The 25,772-nt window shown below is 48.1% G+C and overlaps 1 protein-coding gene across 1 annotated transcript; it reads left to right on the forward strand.

Annotated features, from left to right (window-relative positions):
- Positions 1-1,948: 1,948 nt before the first annotated feature.
- Positions 1,949-25,475, forward strand: LOC131414597 (palmitoyltransferase ZDHHC19-like). Its single transcript, XM_058555606.1, has 7 exons — positions 1,949-2,175; positions 2,523-2,647; positions 3,194-3,339; positions 3,754-3,918; positions 23,366-23,373; positions 25,258-25,363; positions 25,425-25,475. The coding sequence occupies exons 1-7, from the start codon at positions 1,949-1,951 to the stop codon at positions 25,473-25,475; spliced, it is 828 nt and encodes a 275-aa protein (XP_058411589.1).
- The last annotated feature ends 297 nt before the right edge of the window (positions 25,476-25,772 follow it).

Consider the following 25,772-nt stretch of genomic DNA (forward strand, 5'->3'; position numbering starts at 1 on the left):
AAGGTCAATTTTATTCTTCTGAATTTGGGGCCCAGTATCAGAAAATAGCAACCTCAAAGAGTCATTGCCCTGTATGAGTAGAGGTGTCTGAGGACAAGAAATGGTCACTGTGTTGGCTGTGTCATTAGTCAGACTAACAATCCTGTAGATGGCACAGCAGAAGGTAAAATAACAAGCACTCAGCCTTTTCAGTTTTTTTTAGAAGTGAGGAATCTCCTATCATTCTCTTAATTCTCTTTTATCATTCTATTAATTTGCTTATAATGAAGATTACTCATTGAGGTTAAGTGAGATAATAAGTCTCTACCATGACAAGAATAGGCAGAAACTAAATAATAAGTTTTTAGTGGCTCGGGATGCCAAGAGACTGTTCTACAAAGATCATTTCTCTTCCAAGCTACCAGGTCTTCCTGTCTATTATAACTACACCATTAAAAAGTAATTTTAGTATATTTCAATATGTAGGTAGTTTAAATGTGCATACATATATACAGTTGTATGATAACAAATGAAAATATCTAAAGGTTTCAACTTTAGTGTTTAAAATATATTCTCACCAGGTAGAAGACAGTATTCTTACTGCATGGATTTTGTGTGTGTGTGTATGCGAGGAAGATGAGCCCCGAGGTAACATCCATGCCATTCCTCCTCCTTTTGCTGAGGAGGACTGGCGCTGGGCTAACATTTGTGCCCATCCATCTCAGTTGGATTTGGGAAGCCGCCACATATGGCCTGACAAGCAGTGCGTCGGTGCCCGCCCCGGATCCGAACCCGGGCCGCCACCACCAGAGGGCGCGCACTTAAGCACTGCACCACGGGACCGGCCTTGAATTTTGACCTCTTAATTTGAATGTCATGAAGAAAAAATATGTTTCTGTAGACAGGAAAATAAAAGTAACAATAATTATGTGTCCATGAGGGACTTTTGCTCTCTGTTTTTAATCCAAGTAATTTCCTCAGAATGTTCCAATTCAATTACTCCCATTCAATATCAGCCTTTTTCCAAGCAAAGTAGGAACCTTGGAATTACATATTTTATCCAGGTTCGGGAAAAATACAATCGCTGTTGAAATTAAGGTGACTTTCAAAATGGACACTACACCTCAACACGCGGGAGCTGTGAAAATGTGTGCATTGGCTGCCTGTCGGCCAAGACTCCCCGTCGGTTAGTGGTAGCAGCTCTGAGGCTGACTAGTGGCACCTGACTCCCAGTTGGGGGAATCTTCCAAACACAGAGGGGTTCAGACGCTCAGTGGCTAAAACGAATGGCAACTATCAGCTGCAGGTAAGAGAGAGGCCAGTTATTTTCTCACATAATAAGCAGCTCAGAGGGAGGGAGTCAAGGCTGGGGCAGTGACTCAACAAGGTCCTCACTGTTGTCTGTGTAGCTTGTGGAGGTGTTGGCTAACGGGTCAAAGGGGGCACCCCCGGCCAGCACATCTGGGTTCAAGACAGGAAGAAGGAACAGAGCTCTGCCAACTGTGTCCTTTCCCCCTTTTATCAGGAAGGCAAAAGCTTTTCTAGAAACCCTGAACAGACATCCACTCATATCTCATTGAGCAGAATTGTGTCATGAAACGCCTGGAAATGAGGAAGCCTGCAAAATTATTTTGCTGCCCCCTCCCCCAAAGTATAATTTCAGAATAGTACAAAAGAAAACCTGGAGACAGATGAGCAATGAGCACTGTTTGCTTCGATTAGTGCTTTGCCTGAAACGGAGATTGAAATCAACTTCTTCTCCCCAGGAGTTTCTCTAATCTCCTGCAGTGTGGAGGCCATCCTCAGAGGGTAGGACCTCTCCTTCCCCGGCACAGTTGAGGGTTGGGGGGTGGCTGTTGGAAGTGGCAGTCACAGGCTACAGAGCCCCTAGCCCAGACCTTTTCATCGTCTGTGATGCCACGCTGGGGCTTCTTGCCTTCCACCCTGGGCTGTGGCTTCTGAGCTCACTATGGCTTCAGCGGTCACTGGTGACATAGGGCTCTCGGAGGCAGTATCGGGGTGGGGTCCTGTGGGCACCGGAGGTCCGGCCGCGCGGCTCTGGCAGGATGGCATGCCCCTCATGAAGGAGTCCCAATCCCCGCCTCAGGTCCCGCTTCCCTGGCTCGACCCGAGCCTGCTGGCTGCCTTCACTGGAGTCCTGCTGGTCTGTGTCAACGGACTCTTCTTCGGTTTCCCGTGAGTCTCCCACACAATCCGGCAGTTTTCTTACAGAGAGTCAGAAAGGAAAACAGATCATGAGAGTCCGGACAGGTGAAGTGCAGAAGAGGCATCAGGGAAGGGAGGATATTCTAGGCAGAGGGAACCCAATATGCAAAGGCACAGAGGCATAGAGTGCTTGGTGCCTTTGGGAGCTATTGGTGGCTGGTAATAGTGGGTGACATTTGGTGGAGCCGCTCTGGATCTGTGACTACTCTGGCTATTTAGAGCAGGCTTTGACGTCAGTGCGTCCTGACCAGGTGGACTGAGTCCCCCGAGAAGCTTGGGCCCCCCGGGATCAGGACTGAGTCCTTCTCTGGTCTCAGTTGCAGATGGCTGGCCCAGAGTGGGGAGTGGTTCTTTCCCATTGTCACAGGCCTCCCATTGTTCGTCCTCACCTTCAGCAGTCTGGTTTTCCTGAACTTCTCAGACTCTGACATCTTGCATCAAGGTGTGCTCTCGGGCCCTAGGTTAAGGAGGTAGCACCCTAAAGGCTCCTGCATGCAGGGATGATTCCTAAAGTGCTCCTCCCCTCTCACCTCCGTGGGTCTCAAGACCCCGTCAACCCCTATCCCCTTTGCTTGGGCCCTGCTTCTGGTGCTTCATTTCCCAAGCCACCAAGACGTGAAAAAACTGCAGTCTGGAGGCTTTCCAATTGCTCTGGAGGGGACGGCAGGGCAGGCCAGGGAGAGAAGCCAGCTCTTGGCAACCACTCAGTTCTGTCTTCTTCCTTCCCACTGCACACACTGCTTACAGCATCAATCACAGTTCCAAAGGCCTGAGTCATCACAGACTCCTCTGGCTGGAAGTCTACCTTCCCTTGGATTGCCAGCCTCTCCGAGTTTGGTCAGCTTTCTCAGTGGGGACTAGGACTCCCCTGCCCCCCTCCTCCCCACCCTTCGTGGAGCCCAGTGATGCTGCAGGGCTGTCCCCCACTCCCGGCAGCAGCAGACCGATGAAGGGCTCCTGCTGCTGCACAATCCTCTTCCCATGCCAGGCTCCAACGAACAGGGCCCCAGGACGGTGCATGTGGAATGGGTGAACCACACAGCCTTCTGCCTGCAGTGGTGCCCACAGTGCTGCTTCCACCGCCCGCCGCGGACCTACCCGTGCCCCTGGTGCAACATTTGTGTGCAGATGAACGCCCCTCTCATCTGCCCCCTTCCGGCCCCCACCCCACCTGCCCAGTACCGGGCCGGTTCAGGAGGCCCACTTGCACAGGGGACCAGCAGCAGGCCTCAAACCACTTCCGGGACTGCCAAGCCCAAGGGTGGCAGTAACTCCCAGCCAGTCTTCGTCACTCATGCAGCTCACTGCCTCCCTGCCTGCACCTGTCCTGGGAGGCTGGCCCCTGCCGACCCAAAGATCACACACCCAGGAGCATCCACATCTACGCTAAGCCTGGTCAGGCCAGGGGGAGAAAAGGCACCCCTGTCCTACCCCAGGGCTCGCTGACACTAGATGCCCCGGGGCCCCACACTGGCTGTAGGCCTGGCCCGGGGAGCTTTACCTGTCCTCTTCTGGTGTCCAGAACGCTGCCCCCTTCCCTCTGCCCAGGACTTAGAACACCACTGCAAGTGTGTCAACAACAGCATCGGTCAGTGCAACTTTGGCTTCTTCATGCTGCCCATCCTGTCCCTATGCCTCTCCTCGGGCGCCTTGCTGGTCACCTCCGTGGTCTTCCTGGTGCACACGACTCACCTGCCCTTCTGCATGGACAGGGTCATCCCATCACCGCCAGTCTGCTGGGCCCACTTGGGGAGCAGTGCGGAGGGCGGGGACAGCCGAGTGGCGGGGTGCCAGGGGCGGAGCGATTGGTGGGCGAGGTTAGAGAGAGAGAAGGGTGAGGAGGACCAGTCTGGACCAGGTGAGGATGGTAGGGTCGGGGAGATGGGTGGGGCTATGAGGCACTGCGGTGAGTGGGCAATCTAGCCGGGTCTTGGATGGAGGACGCTGAGGGTGTCACCGAGACCAGGTCGGCAGGGTGGGGTGAGGTTTACCAGGAGTTGGAGGGTGGGGAGAGGATGGACTGGCTGATCGTGGGCGGGTCCGTTAGGGCCGGAGTCGGGGTGAGGGGCGGGGCCGAGGAGGACCGTTGGGGGGGCAGCTCCTTAGCTCCAGGGCAGCATCATGGTGGCGGTACCCGCCACTGGCTCCCTGTGCCTCTCTTGGTGCTTCTGCTGATGAAGGCCAGGTCGGTGAGCGCCGCCCAGCGCTCCTACGAGGACAAGGTACGTGGGTCCCCGGGGGGCGCCACGACAGCGGGCTCTGGGCGGTCACCTTGCGCCTCCAGAACCGCCACACTTTCCACTCTTTCTCCCCCACCCCTGTCCTCATGGCCTGACTTCCCTCGAAGGTGCCTCGTTAGCCCTTCAGACACAGATTCAGCTCAGATCTCACCTCCTCTAGGGGCTCGGGGGTCCCTCTCCCTCCCGGGTGCACTGTGTCGAGGGCCTAGTGAGTGCTATGCCGCGCGTGCGTTATTTTGAGCGCTGGGCTTGGAGGTGAGTAAGGCCTCATCCTGCGCTCCTGTTGATAAGGAACCTGAAGTCAGAATAACTCCCGCCCTACGCCCTGGAACACTGAGAGAGGGGCCTGCCCTGTGCTGTGCAGCGCAGACTCAGAGGCAATGGAGAGTTCAGAGAGGACCGCGGTTGTAGAGCGTTTGGGGGGCAGAAGGCAGAGGGGAGGGCATTGCAGGTGAGGGGCAGAGCTTGCAAAAAGGCAGTGAAGCCTGAAAGTCTGTGGAATGTTGATAGGATGGTGAGGAGACAGTTGTAATTGGAGCAGAAAGTGGATGGGAAATCAAGTGGACTGCTAGCGACTGGCCAGATGGAAAAGGCCCAGAAAGTCAGGTGGAGCATTAGTCTTGGTTTGGTGGAAACCTGGGAGCCAGGACAGGAGTGATTTTTTTTTTTTTAACATGGAGTAAAATTCACCCTTTTTTAGTGCCCAGTTATAGGCGTTTTGACAAATGCATGCAGTTCTGCAACCATGTCCACAGTTAAGATTTAGAACAGTTCCATCACCCTCCAAAATTCTCTGAAGCCACTTTTGTAGTTGGTTTCTCCCCATAATTGCTGCCCCTGGCAACCACTGATTTGTCTTCTATCCCTCTTGTCTTTCCTTTTCCAGAGTCTCTTGTGAATGGAATCATAGGTTTTTGAGTCTGATGTCTTGCACTTAGCATAATGCATTTGAGATTCCTCCATGTTGCTGCTGATAGGAGTTCTTTCTTCCTTTTTCTTGCTGTGTACTGTTCCATCGTATGGATGTACCACAGCCTGTTGATCCATTTGCCAATCGAAGGATATTTGGGTTGTTCCCGGTTTTTGGTGATCATAAAGAAAGTGGCTGTAAACATTCGTGTACAGGCATGTGAGCATAAGTTTTCATTTTTTTTAAGAGTGGCATTGCTGGGTTATAAGGTAACTGAATGTTTAACTTGATAAGAAATTGTCAAATCGTCTTCCAAAATGGTTGTACCCTCTTGCAGTCCCATGAGTAATATATGAGAAATCCAGTTGCTTCTGCATCCTCACTAACATTTGGCACTGTCAGCTTTTCTTGGTTTCTGTTTTTCTATTTACCTAGTCTAATAAACGTTTACTGGTATCTCATTATGGTTTGAATTTGCATCTTCTTAATGACTAATGATGTTGAGCATCTTTTCATGTTCTCATTTGCCACCTGTATATCTTTGATTAAATGTCAGTTCCAACCTTTTGTCCGTTAAAAGTATTGTGTTGTTTTCTTAGTATTGAATTTAAAGAGTTCTTTCTATATTCTGGATTTAAATATATGATTTGCAAGTATTTTCCCCCAGGCTGTGGCTTGTCATCACATTTTTTCAGAGTGTCTTTCAAAGATGAGAAGTTTTAAATTTTGATAAAGTGAATTTGCAGTTTTTTTCTTTTGTGGATTGTGTTTTTGGTGTTGTAATTAAGAAATCTTTGCCTAACCCAAGGTCACTAAGATTTTCTCATCCGTTTTCTTCTAGAAGTTTTATAGTTTTAGATTTCCTGTTTTTGCCTCTGACTCATTTTGGGTTAATTTTTTTATATGATGCAAGGTGTGGGTCAAGATTTATTTTTTGCATGTTGGTTGTTCCAACACCATTTGTTGAAAAGACAATCCTTTTTCCATTGAGTTGCCTTTTCACATTCCTCAAGGATCAATTGACTCTATAGGTGTGTGTATTTCTGAACTCCCTGTTCTTTTGCCACTACCACACTGTCTTCATTGGTAGCTTTCTATTAAGTCTTGAAATCACAGAATGTGAGATTCCCACGTTGTTGTGTTTTTTCAAATTTCTTTTGGCTATCATAGTTCCTTTCACTTTCCATGTAAATTTTAGAATCAGCTTTTCCTACACTTCATGTTGATCTCATGAATCAAAATTTATTTATTTATTTATTTATTTATTTATTTATTTATTTGTGAGGAGGATCAGCCCTGAGCTAACATCTGTGCTAATCTTCCTATTTTTGCTGAGGAAGACCAGCTCTGAGCTAACATATATTGCCAATCCTCCTCCTTTTTTTTTCCCCAAAGCCCCAGCAGATAGTTGTATGTCATAGTTTCACATCCTTCTAGTTGCTGTATGTGGGATGCGGCCTCAGCATGGCTGGAGAAGCGGTGCGTCAGTGTGTGTCCAGAACCTGAACCCGGGCCTCCAGTAGTGGAGCGCGCGCACTTAACCGCTAAGCCACGGGGCTGGCCCAAAATTTATGTCTTTACATTTGACATTTTGATTGTCAATTTAGTCAAACAATTTTTTTTTTCCCTAGGAAGATTCACCCTGAGGTAGCATCCATGGTATCCTCCTCTATTTTGTGGTTTGTGGACCGCTAGCACAGTGTGGCCGTTAACAGAGTGGTATAGGTCTGCGCCCGGGAACCTAACCCAAGCCACCAAAACCGAGCAGCCGAACTTAACCACTAGGCGACTAGGGCTGACCCTAGTCAAACTCTTTTAGGCATTTAATTAAAATTTTGATTAGAACACTAGTTTCGCTTAAATCTTTAAACACTTTAAAGGACGCAGAACTCAAAATCTCACAATGGTTAGTGTTGGTTTTGGCCACAGTGGGACATTATGGAACTGTCTTGACTGTTCCTCCTCCAGGGCTCCACTGCCCTCTGTGGGGTCCTGGTTCACTTTGATGGAGAACAGTGTTGAAGATCAATGTCTTTGTGACAGGGGCATGGGACACAGGAGAGCTGGTGGTGGGTGGAGGTCGTCACCACCATTTTGTAGCTAGGAGTCTTGAAGTCGGGGTGAGAGTCGGCGTGTGCTGGGGAGGAGGATGCGAGGGGGTGGTGGGTGGAGTGCAGGGGGGAGGAGAACCGGGTCAAGAGTGTCTAGGGGTGAAGTTGACCTTTGGGCTTGACCTTTACAGCACTGGGTGCTCAGGACTTTGAACCCGGATTTCCAAGGCCATGTGAGTTTGGTTGGGAATGTGATTGGGCCCCAAACCACTGCCCTTCCAGATAGTGAAATTCAGTGAAGGCACAAGTTTAGAAAAAATGAGAGAGGGGAAAGCAGAGAAGAGGGGGGAGCGGGGTGTGGAGCTGTCTTTGGAGCAGCTTAATAGAACAAGGCAGATCTGAAAGCATATTTGGAAGGAGGCAGCAGGAGGATGTGTGTGGCCAAAGGAGGCAGAGACGGGGCAGATGCTGCCAATGGGGGTGCCAGGTGATGGAGGGATCCCCGAGATGGCAGGAGTTGGGGGTGCGGGGCCAGGGGTCGCGTGGAGAGAGCTCCTCGGAAGTGGGTTGGGGGAGGCCTTGGCTGACCCTTCCAGCTTCCCCGCCCTTGGAGTCTTGCTGCAGCCCTGGGCTGAGCTGACCGGCTCAGGGAGGGCAGTGGGGGCGGCCTGCCCAGTCCTGCTGGATCTGAGCTCCTCGTCCCACCCTCGCCCTCTCCAGTACCAATACCGACATGGACACAACCCTTTCGACCTTGGCTGTGCCAAAAATTGGTATTGGACACTTTGTGCAGCGCTGGGACCCAAGTGAGTTGGCAAACCAGAGGCCTGAGTGGTGGCCCTGGGGCTGGTGGGGTGGGGTGAAGCTGGGTCATCTCGCCTGGCCCCTTAGCAGAGCTCCCAGGCCCTTCCGCTCACTCTTCCTATTGTCTTGGGGTTTTCCCCAGGGCCTTGTGGGAGCCTCCCCTTCCTTGCCTCTGTCGGCTCATGCCCCAAGAAAAGGGGTAGAGGGCATGGCAGCCTGGATGAGGCAGGCCCCAGCTCTCTGCAGGGACGGGCCCTTGGCCTTGTGCTCCACAAGCTGAGGGGAAAAAGGCGAGGGTGGCCACGACCCCTTCCATCTGGTGTGTTGATCCCCAGGTCAGGCTACAGAGAGTGGAGGCCTGACTGGGTGCCCATGCAGATCCTGCACATCCCGAAATGCCCCTCCATGCCCAGTCTCGAGCCCACCTCTGGGTCTCTACCAACCGGGGCAGAGTCCCCAGCGGAGTGGTGAGGCTTCAGCCCTCCAGGAGATGAGGTGTCTCTCTGTGCTTGCGTGTGTGTGTGTGTGTGTGCGTGTGTGTGTGTGTGTGTGTGTGTGTGTGTATGCAAGTGTGGGTGCCCTTTGTACTGGGAAAGGGCATGTGCAGATTAGGGAAAGCCTCCGCCATTGAGGACTGGCCCTGAAGCAGGAGCACACAGAGCTCAAGGGCGGGGGATTATAGCCCTGAGGAGTGTTGGAAGTAGAGTCACAGGCCTCCAGAATACACCAGGGGTCCCTGGAGACACAAAGGGAAAAGACCACACCACTCACTTGCTGATTGGCTTTGGGCCAGTCACTTACCTTTTCTAGCCCTCAGTTTCCTTAGCTATTGGTGACAACTGAGACTAGTCCAGTGGTTTAAATTTTGGGAGGCGGATTCCTTTGCCTGCCTCCTACAGCTGCCCTGCTGCACTGTGTGTTGGGATCAAGGGAGTGGATGGATGAGCTGGACTCTGGGGGCTGAGACAAAGACCCTGGGAGGGATAAGCCAGGGTCCAATACCGGCTGGCTCTGTGACCTTGCGCAAGACACTCAACATTTTCGTCATCCTTCAAATCGGAAAACCATAACAACCACAGTGAGGACTGGAGATGATGGAAGAGAAAACCCAGCAGTGCCTGGATGTCAGCCCAGGGAATGTCCCGGCCTCCGCCCTGCAGCCCCGCTGTCTGCCTGCAGGGGGCGAGCGCTGCTTGGGAATTCGCCCTGCCTGGCCAGGTCCAGCCTGGCAGCACAGGAGGCTCTGGGGTGGGTTGGGGCTGGCCCTCAGGCTAGGAGTGGACCCTCCCTTGGCCTCATCACGGGGTGTTCCCCATCACAGTCCACCGTGCATCTTTCCTCCAAGCGGGTCTCACCCTGGTCGCTCCCTCCTGTTTGGGTGTCAGATGCTGTTCTGGTCCTGTTCCTGGGGGTGGGGGTTCTAGACCCGGTGAGTCTGCAGACCTCTGGGTGGGGGGAGGGGGGAGGAGAGAACCACGTCAAACTGGGCTCCTCTAGTGTGCTGTGTGTGAGCTTGGGAATGGAAAATAACGGCACCTTCCTGGCAGGTGGTCAGAGGATGAAATGAGGTTGTACATGCAAACACCAGGTACACAGTAGGCACACAGTGAATGCAGCCGGTACCATTATGATTATTTTCTCCATCACACTGCTGACAGACCACCCTGTGTTCCTTTCTGAAGCAAGTTCTCAGAATTCCTGGGCCCCCAGACCACGAACTCAGAATCTCGGGGTGTGGGTGGGTGGGAATCTAAATCTGAATTTTTGTCCAGTGCCCGGTGTGATGCTGCCACCCTGATGTTTCCAAACTACTGTCTCAGGAGGGGAAGATGGGCACCAGCCACACTGCTTCCTGCCCCCCTTGTCTCCAGGGGAAATCGGGATATGGTGAGGGTGAGAAGGCAGGATGTGGCTGAAGGGCCAGATGAACAGCCCGGGGCCCGTGGAGGTGTGTGCGCCTGTGTGTGCATGCCCGAGCTTTTGTGTTGGGGCAGGAGCTCGTCCTTGGTTAGTGTCAGCACAGCCTGAGGAGGCGAGTGACCTCCAATGTAGGACATGGTTTCAGTGCCCTACAGGCTGAATCCCCTAGAGGCTGCCCTTTCCTCTTCCTCCCACCCTGACTGTGGTGGCCTCGGGCCCCTCTGTGTCTGGGCCTTGCGTCACCCCCGGCTCTGGCCCTGGCTCTTTGAGCTCCTGGGCAGCCTCGCCTAACCCCAGGGACTCCAGCTCTATCGTGTCCCCTTGCCCTGGTCCCAGCATCTCCCCAGTCCCAAGCTCCCTTGGGGTGCAGGCTTGTTCTCAGCTCTCATCATGCTTAACTCAGGGTTAACCAACGGTTCCGGGGAGGGGTGCAGGGTATTCATTGACATTCAAAAAGGCAGCCCAGTTTGGGCCTTGCCGTCAATGACTTCATTGGCCACATTTACACTGCTTGGGGCCTGCATTTATTGAGTGAAGCTGAAGCAGCCTCCTCTGTCTGGGAAGCCCACAGTCCATGGTTAAGTGGCGAGGGGAGGGGGGCATGAGGCCTTTTGAGCCCCTGAGCCCAGGTGTGCATGTGGCGCACGAATCTGTGTGGGTCTCCCGTCTGTGTGTGTTCAGAGGGCACAGCTCAGCCCAGGCTGCCCAGCAGTGAGGAGAGGCTCTCAGGCCCACTCCCAAATGGGAGTCCTGGGGGTGGTCTGGGCCTGGGCCTCATAGGAGGAGGATCCAGGAACGTGGGCCAAGGCCTGGAGGGGCATATGCATGGAACGGGGTGAGTGTAGGAGTGGCGCCTGCTGGAGCCCCAGCTCTGCAGGAGGCTGGGAAGGCCAGGCCCCAGAGTCCGTGGAGGCCTAGTCCCGCCCTACCCTGCTGCCCGTCCCTCTGCCTCCCTGCCTGGGTCAGAGCTGGACGGCTGGTCATCAGGGTGGCACCTCTTGGGTCCCTGCCTCCGGCTATACAGGCCACTCTCCCAGTCCCAGGCCGAGCCTTCCAAGTCCTAAGCCAGGTGTGAGTCATCTCCCCCAACAGCCTGGGTCTCGGTTTCCCCACTGGGCAAAGACATCTCTTTCCCCAGACTCTCAAAGGCGGCCATGACCCTTCCTGCTCTCGGACATAGATTCTGGGTCTTTCTGGTCCCTCTCAGCCAGAGATTTGTAGGGTTTCTTTAGGAAAGTCCCTTGCCTCATGCTCCTCTGCATCTCCAGGACTAAGAGGGACCTAGTGCACCCCTTCCTCTGACATCCCCGACACACCCTCTGCCCTACGCGCTGGGCCCCCCTCACAGATTCTTTCCTGCCAGGCTGGAGCCTCAGCTGAGCTGCACCCACCTTCCCTTTCCACCTCCTCTCCATTTCTGCTGGACCTGCCCATGATCTCACTCACAGCCCTCGCAGGCCTTGGCCCACTGATAAGGGGAGGGTGTTATCAGGGAAAGTCAGGGAGCAGGTAGCTATTTTCTTGCAGGAAGTTTTAGTGTGTTTCTACTTATAAAGTATAGTTCTTGTTCCATCCTTATGGGCTGGTCATGGCTAATTAAATGAAAATTCATTTTTAAAGTAATGTTAAGTCATGGTCATTTTTGTCTGCCTATTTATCTCCTTGCTCACGGCTTTCTAAACCCTTTTTTTTTTTTTCAGGTATGAGGGTCCTCTTGAGCATTTCTTTTAGGAGTGGGCGTCTTGTGGCAAGGAACTCCCTCAGCTTTTATTTATCTGGCAAAGTTTTTATTTCTCCATCTTGTCTGAATGATATTTTTGCTGGATAGAGTATTCTTGGCTGACAGTTTCTGTCTTTCAGAATTTGGAATATATCATTCTGCTCTTTCCTAGCCTGTAAGCCTTCTGCTGAGAAATCTGCTCAAAGCCTGCTAAGGGTTCCTTTGTAGGTTATTTTCGTCTGCCTTGCTGACCTTAATATTTTTTCTTTGTCATTGACTTTTGCCAGTTTTACTAATGTATGCCTTGGACAAGGTCTTTTTAGACTGGTGTCGTTAGAAGTTTTATTAGTTTCTTTTACTTGTAATTGCAGCTCCTTCCCCAGGTTTTGGATATTCTCAGCTATTATTTCTTTAAACAAGCTTTGTGTTCCTTTCTCCCTCTCTTTTCCCTCTGGAATATCTATATTCCTTAGGTTGCATTTCCTAATTGAGTCGGATGTTTCTCCAAGAATATCTGCGTTTCTTTGTAGTCTTCGTTCTCTCTCCTCCTCCATCTGAAGCATTTCTATATTTCTGTCCTCTAAATTGCTTATTCTGTCCTCCATTATTTCTGCACTCATTTAAGGACTCCAGATTTTTCTTTATCTCATTCATTGTGTTTTTCCTCTCTGACATTTCTGATTGGTTTTTCTTGATAGTTTCAATCTCTTTTGTGAAGAATTCCCTCTGGTCATTAATTTTATTCATGATTTCCTTGAACAATTTTTCTGAGTTTTCTTGTAACTTGTTTAGTTTTTTCATGATAACTATTGAGAATTCTCTGTCATTTAGATTGTAAATAGCGCTGCCCTCAGGATTGATTTCTGGGTGTTTGTCATTTTACTTCTGGTCTCGTGTCTTAGTTTACACTTTCATACTATTTGATGGGGTGGATTTGATCCTTCGCAGAGTGGTAGCATCAGGTTACAGATTTCACCTGCTGCCACTGGGGGGTGACAGGACCTGTGTATTCCGAGCCTGCCCCATGCCCTGGCAGCTGTGCCTGTCCTTTGGAAGTTATGCTGACAGAGCCTAGCTGCATTTGACTGCTGGATGCTGCTGATTTACACATATATGTGCTGGCGCTCTGGCGGGGGTATCTTGCTCTGGCTGACCAACAGTACTGGTGTGCTTGGTGGGGGAGGGGCGTTTTTTTTCCTGTGCACAAGACTGCGGGTGCTTCTCCTCTGTCCTTGCTCTCTGCCCTCCTGGCATGTTGGGCTTGGTGAATACGCCCCAGTGATTGCCTAGCCTCCTCAGAGTGGAGCTGTCCCACAGGCTGGGAGGCAACTCAGAGAGCGAAGGCATTCCCACGAATGACTGCCCCCTCCCCCTTCTCCTCTCAGAGCTGCAAGCGGTCCTGCGCCCTAGGTGTCTGCCAGTGGGGGAGGTAGAGGAGATTCCCCTTACCTCTTTCCACTGCCTCCCAGGCAGTCCTGCACCTCCACATTCAGAGGTATGGCTGCATGGGTCTCTCAGACATCTGTTGTGTTGTTTGAATGTCCTCTGTTGATTTATGACTGTCCTTTTCATTGTATCTCAGCAGGGAGAGTCTAAGGGAAGAGGTCACTCTGCCATGATGCTGACGTCACTCCCTTTGTCATCGACTTTTGCCAGTTTTACTGTTATGTGCCTTGGAGAAGGTCATTTAGTGTTGATGTAATTAGGATTTCTATTGACTTCATGTAGTTGTAAGTCCAGTTACCCCCCCCAGGATTGGGAAATTCTCAGCTATTATTTCTTTGAAGAAGCACTCGGCTCCTTTCTCCCTCTCTTCTCTCTCTGGTATACCTATAGTCCTTAGAATGCTTTTTCTAGTTGAGTTGCATATTTCTCGAAGAATTCCTTCATTTTTTTAAAAATCTTAGTTGTCTCTACTCCTCCACCTGAAGGATTTCTATTACTCTATCCTCTAAACCACTAATTCATTCCTGCAAACATCAGCTCTTTTTTTTTTTTTCATGAGAAAGATTGCCCCCTGAGCTAATATCCATTGTCAGTCTTTGTTTTTCACTGAAGAAGATTAGCCCTGAGCTATCATCTGTGCCCATATTTGCATCACTAATATTTTAGTACTGTGATCAACGGCTTTGGAACAACACTTAAGTTCATAACTTTATAATTACGTGGATAACCACACAGATAGCAAAATACACAGCCCAAATTTTAGTATCCCCTCCATAATGGACCTCAGTCCTTGAGGAGTCCCGGAGAAGGTGACTGCAAACCAATCAAGGTTACTGCCTGGAACCTCAGGTGAAATCTGATGTAGCCAAGTAGCCTGCTGTCTAATAGTCCAACAAGTAATGTAAGAACCTGGGAGTCATTTATTACTCATCTATAGAAGGCTGTCTTGTGCACAGCAACTTGCAGTGTCATGAGTCCATTTGACCATTCGGAGAAGTCAGCGTCCAGAGTATGAAGCCAGCCAAGGTTTGGGAGATCCCAGTTGTGATGTACTTCTGTGGCATGATTCTTGTTCCCTGTGGCATTTTCAATATGGTCCCATCCGATCCAAGAATTCAATAGGACCCAGTCTCCATGACAAAGATGCTGCAGAGAATCCTCTGACGGTGTCTAGTTCCTTGGTGTGAGCTCTCTTCAGGGCTTTTGGATCATCTCTGGAACATAGAAAGGGTCTCCCAAAGTTAGGCCTATGTTGTGTCAGCAAGTAACCAGGTATTTAATAGGAAGAATTTTTAGAAAAAAAAGCAAGGTTAATGGGTTTGGAGCAAATGATAAACCAATTTCTGAGCCCAGGGTATGGTTAGTCAAGAAGCTCTCTGCATGTCAGCGTTAAAGCATCCCCTGCAGTTTAAAATGTCTCCGATGATGTCATCAGGTGTTCAGTTAAACTTTTTTGTGTGTGTGTGAGGAAGATCAGCCCTGAGCTAACATCCATGTTAATCCCCCTTTTTTGCTGAGGAAGACTGGCTCTGAGCTAACATCTATTGCCAATCCTCCTTTTTTTCCCCAAAGCCCCAGTAGATAGTTGTATCATAGTTGCACATCCTTCCAGTTGCTGTACGTGGGATGCTGCCTCAGCATGGCCAGAGAAGCGGTGCTTCGGTGTGCGCCCAGGACCCGAACCTGGGCCACCAGTAGCAGAGCACGTGCACTTAACTGCTAAGCCACAGGGCAGGCCCCCCAGGTAAACCTTTTGAGTGGCTTACACAGAAATAGGCATGAAGATTGTCCGAACATGGGCTGTCGTGGTGCTCTCTCTTAGGTTTATATCAAGTACCCCAGCTTCAGTTTCCCGGGCTTCAGGAAAAAGCGTGGTTTTAGTTCTCAATGATTTGAAATGAAAAGGAAAGAAAAAATTGAAAACATTAATTTGGAGATCTTATCAGATATTTGAGGAAACTAGAAGAATTCAGGATCCAGTCCAGTTTACAAATAAAAAACAAAAACCTTCAAGTTTTTAATTAACAGAACCAAAATCCAACATCCACAAATGTGTATTATAGTTTCTATTGAAACATAATTTGGCTCTTGAAATTTACCTTCATTTTTACCAAAGATAGCAAAATTAAAATTCATTCGTTTCTAAAATAACTCTAGTTTTAATAAACTTTGTGCAATTATTTACATAAGTACAGCAAGAATAGCAATTGATCACATAGGTTCTTTTAAATCTGCTTTGCTGGAACTTTTTATAATGAATCTCAGCTTGAACTTTAAAGGCCCCTCCAGGCCAGGAAAGTCAAGCCAAGGTCTTGTCATCAGACTCGGCCTAGGATACCTGCAGATGTGGGCGAATTCCTCTTTCCTCTTGAGGATCACCAAAATATCCTAAGGTTCTGTCCTCTGCCAAGGAAATGTCCTTCTTTACTGGCCTGGTAAGGTTTCTGGGAACCCTGTAAGCAAGGTGCCAGGCCAATATTTTTTCCGTGGCTTTATTGCAGAAAGTCCAATCTTTGCTTCTCAAAGGTGTATTGTCATATCCGAGTTTATGTATCTTTCTCTCAAACACGACATTCCAGTCAAAGCTTTGGTAATATAACTCGTTTCCAATTGTGTCCTGCTATAAGGAAAACAGATTCTTATTAAACTTACACAAATAACTATATTGCCATGAAAGTAAGAATACTTAGTCATCAGGAGTTTTTCAATGCTGGAGGGATCAGATAAGGGAAAAAAAGAGAAATGCTTCCCTTTTTCTTAGAAATTTCTATAAGTCATAGTTAGCTTAAGAGAAAAGAGAAAAAGGTTTCCTTAAATCTAGAAAAACAAAGCATTAAATATCAACAATATTTCAAACAAAAGGTCATAAAAATTATAATCATCCTCATCAATTTAGTTAGTCCTATGTTATCAACTTTTGATCTTCTGCTAGTAGTTCCATGAGGCCACTAGTTTCTCAGTTACAGTTTTGTAATTTCTTACCCAGCTCAGTTTTGTAATCTGAAAGTTTATCAGAAACCTGTATTATAGAGCAAGTGTCAGAATCCTTTCCATGAATCTCTCTGAAGGTGAAACACATTTGGAAAATCATCAGAGTAGAACCACTGTCTGCAAATGACAAATCATTCAAAAATAGCAAATTGACAAAGATAGTTGGCTCTTTCTGTAACATACAACACTTTGAGATAATGACTAAAATTATGACTGACAAGCAGGACTGATCAGAATTTTTGGAATGTTATATAATTTTTCCAAAGAAAACATGTTAATAACATTTACCCACACAATATAACTTTGGAAGGCTTATTATCATTTAGTTGATAATGATTCCCATGTAATTTAACATACTGAATAAGTTTAGTGTACTATCTTCCTCTTTATAGAAAGAGAGAACCAAATCTTTGAGACGTCTCAGGGCTAATTGGAAATTCTCAAACTTTTCTTTTTCAGTCAAAAGAAAGACTTTAATTTGGGAGGAAGTTCATCAAAAATATCAAAAACGTTTAAAACACTTGGTCACATAGGAAACAGTGCTTAGTTATTCATTTAATCAAGGTGAAAGCAGAATCAGGCAAAGGCAACAGGGAGTTAAAACAGTCAAAAGACCTTAATAGAGACCTCAGTTTTTTGAACATAGGGAATTATTTTAACAGAAAATGGATTTTCTGTCTTTTAGGAAGACTTACTCAAAGGTAAAGAAAAACTTTATATAACCTCTTTATCAAGAGCAGACCAACAGTTCAAGAGAAATTATCTTTTTAAGAGAGAAAGCCAAATTCTAATTCTGCATCAGCTTACTTTGGATATGAAAACTTATTTACTTAATTAAATTCATTTCAACCTTAGCCAACTTGACCGTACACAAAACTCCTCAGGGTTTTACTTTTGCAAAGCTTCTGTTGCTTACATTTTACATTCATAATTTGTCCCATACCTTCTATTTTCTTTCCTTGTACCTTAGGACAGATTTCTCTTTCTTAACAAAACAAACAGAAATCTCTCTATGAATCATACCTTCTTTACTGAAAAGATACATTTTCCTTTCCTTGTATACAGACTTTCTGGAAATATGTGCTTTCACATGGAAAATTATTCAGCATGCACAAAACATGTTTATTAATCAACTTAAGCATCTTTTAGTTTCCCTGGGAACAGAAACCAAAGGCAGACAAATCTATGGTTAGTAATCAATTCCTAATATTTTCTCTTATGTGGAAATCACCTAGATAATCAACAGATTTTATCATTTAACTTAATTTAGCTAAACTCTTAAGTTTAAGTTACCAAAAAAGATTTGGAAGCTGTTTTTCAAGTGTATATGCCATAAAACATAATTATTGCACCCAAAACCTCTTACCCATTTGTATCTATCTAAATTATTTGTTCCCAATAATTATATTTAGGTTACTCACAAAAATTTCGTGTGACATTCATCCATTAGCCATCATCTTAAGTTGTTTGAAGTACGTACACCATACTGTGATCATTGTTAAAAGTTCCCCAAAAAACCTTTATCCTTTTCACCTCTATTTAGTTTACTTGTTTGCAATAATTATGTTTAGATTGCCTAGAGAACCCTCATGAGACATCAGACAAAATCAGCCTTTATTCAAAGTTATTATTTTTGGCTAAAAAATTTTGTCACAAGCATAACATGTTTGCACCATATCCAATGTTGATAAATCTGAAAACATATTTATTTTAATCAAACCAAGAAAGTTAAATAAGCTTTTATTTACCAAAGATCATTTTATATCATGAAACTTGAAAGACATTTGGGTTAGTTTCTATTACTTTTACACATAATTTAAATAAGCACTTACTTTAAGCCAATTACATAGAGCTTTAGAAGTTATATCATCTGTAGGCAGACAAATATATAGAGAGAGACTTACATGTGGATAGATGGAAACAGAGATCTTTAAAACTTTAGCCAAGTTGCAGTTATAAAAATGAGAAGAACAGTTGGATCCAAATGGCTCCCTGGCAAATAGACCTACTCAGATGGCCAAGGATTTTTACTTAAGATTCTTTTTTGTTGTAAGGATCCTTTTTATAGCTGTTTTTGACATCATTTTGTCTTTTGTCTTTTAATTGTATTTATGTATGTATGTATGTATGTATGTATGTATGTAGTGCGGAAGATCAGCCCTGAGCTAACATCCGATGCCAGTCCTTCTCTTATTGCTGAGGAAGATTGGCCCTGGGCTAACATCTGTGCCCATCTTCCTCTCCTTTATATGGGACATCGCCACAGCACGGCCTGATAAGTGGTGGGTCAGTGCACACCCGGGATCTGAACCTGCGAACCCCAGGCCACTGAAGTGGAGCACGTGCGCTTCACGGCTTGGCCACTGGGCCAGGCCCATTTTGTCTTTTAGAAGCTTCTGCATATTACTCAAAGACTGTATTACATTATGAGAGCTTTTGAATCCTCTTTCTTAAGGGTAACTCTTAAGGTGGACTTGAAACGGTACCCCAGCCTGTCCATTACCATTCCAAATTATCCTAAAAGTTTACGTACTTCCACTTGCTTAACTTGAGTTCAGGAATTTCGGGGGAGTTGAAGTGGGGAAGCTCCACAGGAGAGGAGATTTGGTTTCTTTCACTAGCAGGGCCACTGGCATCCCCCAATCTGGCGTGTTTAATTACTTAATTATTTTCTTTGAAAGAGGCAGGAAGTTAGTCCTGATTTCGTTTAGAAGCCTCAAAAGATTAAAATAGGCTTCCCATTGGTTGTTTAACTTTGTGGCTGGCTTTTTCCAATTGCATATGTAAATACACCAGTTTGGGTAAACTGAAGTTGCCCCCTTTTGGCCATTTTAAAGTAAGGTCTCCTTTAGCATGTTTAAGTAACATTGGCTGAAGGGTGGATTTATATGCCCTTACAATATCAGGCAGGGGAAACGTTCCCCAGCAAGACACAATATTTTATCCCCATAACATAATCTATAATAGCATCAGGCAAAAGAGATGTAATCATTTTACGTAAAGCCCACTTAACTGTACTAATTTTTCAACGACATTTTATTTCAATTTTATCAATTTTTATACCTCTCATCATAGCTTTCATTAGGATTCCATCAATAAGTCTCTGTCTTATAATATTGTGTAGGGAAAGCATTCCCAGCCAGACATAACATCCGTTTCCGAAAAAACATCCAGGCGAAGTGGACATGACCTCTTCCTATAATATTAGCTCAAACATTATAATCTTTATGATCTTATCAAGATTAGCATTCTAACTGTTGCCCCCAACAATTGTTGGTCAGATTTCTCATTGTGATTTCCTGCTTTCTGGCTTAAAAATATTTTTTTTTCCCCAAACTGGGGTGACTAGAACAGGCCTGTCTGAGGTCTTTTAATCTTGCGGGGCCAGTAGGGGGTCCTTTCAGCCCACCTAACTTTAGGCGGTGTTTTATGAAAACCTTTATGTTAACCTCATCCATGTCTGTTTTATTCATCCCATTTTTCTGTTTAATAACTAGCTAAAGATTTCCATCCTGCTGAGATGAGTCCTGTGACTCTTTCCTTTTCTGAGTCCTCTTTGTTTTTCCCCCTTTTAATATTTGTCTTATTTACCCCACTGTCTTACTTACCTTAGTTTCCCTTAGAATACAAAAAATACCTTTAAAAATTTCCAACTTGCTGGGAAGAGTCCCTTTTTTTTTCTCTCAGCTTGCTTTTATTCTTCTGTTAACTTGTTTTTGTTGGGGGAAGAGGGAGAATCTCCCTCTGCACTTTTCCTTAAGGTTCTTTTGGCTGGCCAAATAATCAACAAGACAGGTTAGCAGGAGAAAATAATACCAAGTTTAATAACATGTATACATGGGAGAAACTCAGAAATGAGCAACTCGTCCCTCTGTCTAAGCTGCTTCCTTAAGTATTGCAGCTAAAGGCAAGGAGGGTGTTGGGGGTGGGGAGTGGCCTGGGACTTCAGAGGGCAGGAGGACAATTCTTTTCGGGGTCATCTTTAGATAGTGTGGTCAAGGAGAGACAGAGTTTTTGATAAAAGGGGCTTGGTGCCCCTCCCATTGTAACATCTATTTTACATTATCTTTATAGCCATCATGATAGAAGATCTGTTCCAGGAAGGAGCCACCATGTCAAATTCTTTAGGCAGTTAGTGGGGGAGGTCAAATGTCCTTCAGAGAAAACAATCAAGGTAAAGAGATATATTTCAGGGTGGCCAAATTTTGATCTCCCACAATTTCATTAGCCTCTGTAAGACCACAAGAGGAAGCTGAGACCCCAAATTTGGTTAAGTTTCATCTGTATTTTTCATAGGTTTATAACTGAAAACATCCCAGTTTTGCTATACATGACCCAGAGGGCTGCCACTGGGAGTCAAATCCGAGTTTCCCATTATGGCACCACTCACAAACACACATTACCTGCATTCACACACGTCCACACAAGTGTCAGAACAGATGGAGCCAAGAGTTAGTCCTTTCTACAAATTGGGACTCCCTCCGAACAGACTCCAGTAACGCAGAACAAAACCCCTGAAACAGGCAAACAAATTTCACATTCACATACACATGCACACACACAAGTGTCACAGGAGACGGAGAGCAGAGTTAGTCCTCTCTGCGTGAGAGCTCTGGTCCTTTCAACATGGTCAGAGCCCCCTGACCACAGCTTTTACCCACGCAAAATCAATTTTCCCTCTTCTTTTGTATTTATCAGTTTACCCCACAAGGTGGTCCCAATAAATAGCGCAGCTCTTGCAAAATCATTGAGCACATGAAGGAGATATGAAGCATGTCAATTCCATCTCTATGTCTTTCACATCATTTGATGCCTGAGAGAGCCATATTATGGGTTCCTGGGTTCGGGGTGGGTAGCGAGCCTCTGGTGTTACCTAGCAGCCAACAAGACACAAGGTCAATTTTATTCTTCTGAATTTGGGGCCCAGTATCAGAAAATAGCAACCTCAAAGAGTCATTGCCCTGTGTGAGTAGAGGTGTCTGAGGACAAGAAATGGTCACTGTGTTGGCTGTGTCGTTCATCAGACTAACAATCCTGTAGATGGCACAGCAGAAGGTAAAATAACAAGCACTCAGCCTTTTCAGTTTTTTTTAGAAGTGAGGAATCTCCTATCATTCTCTTAATTCTCTTTTATCATTCTATTAATTTGCTTATAATGAAGATTACTCATTGAGGTTAAGTGAGATAATAAGTCTCTACCATGGCTAGAATAGGCAGAAACTAAATAATAAGTTTTTAGTGGCTCGGGATGCAAAGAGACTGTTCTACAAAGATCATTTCTCTTCCAAGCTACCAGGTCTTCCTGTCTATTATACCTACACCATTAAAAAATTAATTTTAGTATATTTCAATATATAGATAGTTTAAATGTGCATACATATATACAGTTGTATGATAACAAATGAAAATATCTAAAGGTTTCAACTTTAGTATTTAAAATATAATCTCACCAAGTAGAAGACAACATTCTTACTACATGTTTTTTAACCTCTTAATTTGAATATCGTGAAGAAAACTATGTTTCTAGAGACAAGAAAATAAAAGTAACAATAATTGTGTGTTGATGAGGGACTTTTGCTCTCTGTTTTTAATCAAAGTAATTTCCTCAGAATGTTCCAATTTAATTACTCCCATTCAATATCAGCCTTTTTTAAAGCAAAGTAGGAACCTTGGAATTACATATTTTATCCATGTTTAGGAATAATACAATCACTGTTGAAATTGAAGTGACCTCCAAAATGGCCACTACACTTCAACACGCAGGAGCTCTGAAAATGTGTGCAGCGGCTGCCTCTTGGCCAAGACTCCCTGTCGGTTGGTGGTAGCAGCTCTGAGGCTCCTTTGTGGCGCCTGAGTCCCAGTTGGGGGAATCTTCCAAACACAGAGGGTTCAGAGGCTCAGTGGCTAAAAGGAATGACAATTGCCAGCTGCATCTAAGAGAGAAGCCAGTTATTGTCTCACATACTAAGCAGCTCAGAGGGAGGGAGTCAAGGCTGGGGCAGTGACTCAACAAGGTCCTCACATGTTGTCTGTGTAGCTTGTTGACTTGTTGGCTAACGGGTCCAAGGGGGCCCCCCGGCCAGCACGTCTAGGTTCAAGACAGGAAGCAGGAACAGAGCTGTGCCAACTGTGTCCTTTCCCCCTTTATCAGGAAGGCGAAAAGTTTTCTAGAAACCTTGAACAGACATCCTCTTATATCTCATCGACCAGAATTGTGTCATGAAAAGCCTGGAAATGAGGAAGCCTGCAGAAATTATTTTGCTGCCCCTTCCCCCACAGTATACTTTCGGGATACTTCAAAGGAAAAACTGGAGACAGATGAGCAATGAGCACTGTTTGCTTCAATTAGCACTTTGCCTGGGAGGGAGATTGGAATCACCTCCTCTCCCCATGTGTTTCTCTAATCTCATGTTGTGTGGGAGCCAAGCTCACAGGTGCAGGAACTCTCAATCCCCAGCATGGGTCGGGGTGGGGGTGTGCTGTTGGAATTGACGGTCACAGGCTGCAGAGCCCCTAACCCAGCCCTCCTCAGCCTCTGTGATGCCCAGCCTCCTCAGCTGGGACTTCCTGCCTTCCACCCTAGGCTTGGCTTTGGAGCTCACTATGGATTCAGCAGTCACTGTGGACATACGGTTCTCAGAGCCAGTATCGGGGAGAGAGCCTGGGGGAACTGGAGGTCCAGCCATGCAGCTCTGGAAGGATGGCATGCCCCTCATGAAGGAGCGCCATCACCCGCCTCAGGTCCCGCTTCCCTGTCTCCTCCTGAGCCTGCTCGCTGCCTTCACTGGAGTCCTGCTGGTCGCTGTCAGCGGACTCTTCTTCGCGTTCCCGTGAGTCTCCCACACAAGCTGGCAGGTTTCTTACAGAGAGACAGAAAGGAAGACAGAGAGTCCGGACAGGGGAAGTGCAGAAGTGGCGTCAGGGAAGGGAGGATATTCTAGGCAGAGGCAGCCGAATATGCAAAGGCTCAGAGGCATAGAGTGCTTGGTGCCTTTGGGAGCTGTTGGTGGCTGGGAATATTGGGTGACATTTGGTGGAGCCTCTCTGGGTCTGTCACTACCCTGGCTATTTAGAGCAGGCTTTGAGGTCTGTGATTCCTGACCAGGTGTATTGAGTCCCGTGGGGAGCTTTGGGTCCCCCAGCTCAAGGCTGAGTCCTGCTCTGGTCTCAGTTGCAGATGGCTGGCCCAGAATGGGGAGTGGGCCTTTCCCATTGTCACAGGCCTCCCATTGTTCGTCCTCACCTTCAGCAGTCTCGTTTTCCTGAACTTCTCAGACCCTGACATCTTGCACCAAGGTGAGCTCTTGGGCCCCTGGGAGAAGGAGGTAGCACCCTAAAGGCTCCTGCATGCAGGGATGATTCCTCAAGTGCTCCTCCCCTCTCCCCTCCTCGGCCCTCAAGACACTGTTACTCCACTTCCCATTTGCTTGGGCCCTGCTTCTGTTGCTTCATTTCCCAAGCCACCGAGATGTGGAACAACAGCATTCTGGAGGCTTTCCAATTGCTCTGGAGGGGAGGGCCAGGGCAGGCCAGGGAGAAAAGCCAGCTCTTGGCAACCACTCCGTTCTGTTTTCTTCTTTCCCACTGCACAAACTCCTTACATCAATCACAGTTCCAAAGGCCTGCGTTCTCACAGAACTCCTCTGGCTGGAAGTCTACCTTCCCTTGGATTGCCAGCCTCTCCGAGTTTGGTCAGCTTTCTCAGTGGGGACTAGGATTCCCCTGCCCCCCTCCTCCCCTGCACCTTCCCTGAGCCCAGTGATGCTGTGGGCCTGGCCTCCACCCGCCAGCAGCAGAGTGATGAAGGGCTCCTGCTGCTGCCCAAACCTCTTCCCATGCCAGGCCCCAATGCACAGGGCCCCAGGACGGTGTGTGTGGTATGGGTGAACCACATAGCCTTCCGCCTGCAGTGGTGGCCACAGTGCTGCTTCCACCGCCGACCCCTCACCTGTTACTGCCCCTGGTGGAGGTGAGCGCCCTTGTGATCTGCCCCCTTCATCCCTGCTCCCCCACCGGCTCAGTACCTGGCTGGGCCGAGGAGGCCCACTTGCACAGGGGACCAGTAGCAGTCCTGAAACCACTTCCAGGAGTGCTAAGGTGAAGGGTGGCAGTAACTCCTAGCCACTCTTGGTCACCCATGCAGCTCACTGCCTCCCTGCCTGCACCTGTCCTGGGAGGCTGGCCCCTGCCGACCCAGGTGCTGACACGCCCAGGAGCATCCACATCTATGCTGAGCCTGGCCAGGCCAGGGGAAGGAAAGGCATCCCTGTCCTACCCCAGGGCTCGCTGACACTAGATGCTCAAGGGCCCCACGGCTGGCTGCAGGCCTAGCCCGGGGAGCTTTACCTGTCCTCTTCTGGAGTCCAGAACGCTGCCCGCTTCGCTCTGCCCAGGACTTAGAACACCACTGCAAGTGTGTCAACAACAGCATCGGTCAGTGCAACTTGGGCTTCTTCATGCTGCTCGGTCCTGTCCCTATGCCTCTCCTCGGGCGCCATGCTGGTCACCTCCGTGGTCTTCCTGGTGCACACGACTCACCTGCCCTTCTGCATGGACAAGGTCATCCGGTCACCACCAGGCTGCTGGGCCCACTTGGGGAGCAGTGGGGAGGGCGTGGACAGCCGAGGGGCAAGGTACTGGGGGGCGGGGGTGGGGGCGAATGGTAGGCGGGGTTAGAGAGAGAAAGAGTGAGGAGGACCAGTCTGGACCAGGTGAAGAAGGTAGGGCCGGGGAGATGGGTGGGGCTAGGATGCACTGCCGCCAGTGGAGAATCTAGCCTATTCTTGGATGGAGGGTGTTAAAGATGGACAGGGGGCCCGGATGGCAGGGTGGGGTGAGGTTTACCTGAGGTTGGAGGGTGGGGTGAGGATGGACTGGCAGGTCATGGGCGGGGCTGTTAGGGGCGGAATCGGGGTGAAGGGTGGGGCCGAGGGGGACCATTGGGGATGCAGCTCCTTAGCTCGTGGGCAGCATCTTGGTGATTGTACCCCCAGGCGGCTTCCTGGTGCCTCTCTTGGTGCTTCTGCTGATGAAGGCCAGGTCGGTGAGCGCCGCCCAGCACTCCTACGAGGACAAGGTACGCGGGTCCCCGGGGGCGCCACGACAGCGGGCTCTGGGCGGTCACCTTGCGCCTCCAGGGCCTCCGCACTTTCCGCCCTTTCTCCCCCGCCCCGCTCCTCATGGCCTGACCTCCCTCGAAAGTGCCTCATTAGCCCTTCAGACGCAGATTCAGCTCAGATCTCACCTCCTCTGGGGCTCCGGGGTCCCTCTCCCTCCCACGTGCACTGCGTCGAGGGCCTGCTGTGTGCTAGGCCGCGCGTGCATTATTTTGAGCGCTTGGCGTGGAGGTGAGGAAGGCCCCATCCTGCGCTCCTGTTGATAACGAACCTGAAGTCAGAATAACTCCCGCCCGACCCCCTGAACACTGAGAGAGGGGCCTGCCCTGCGCTGACCAGGGCAGACTTAGGGAATGGAGAGTTCAGAGA

This window comes from Diceros bicornis, chromosome 15, assembly GCF_020826845.1.
Source record: "Diceros bicornis minor isolate mBicDic1 chromosome 15, mDicBic1.mat.cur, whole genome shotgun sequence".
Classification (NCBI taxonomy): domain Eukaryota; kingdom Metazoa; phylum Chordata; class Mammalia; order Perissodactyla; family Rhinocerotidae; genus Diceros; species Diceros bicornis.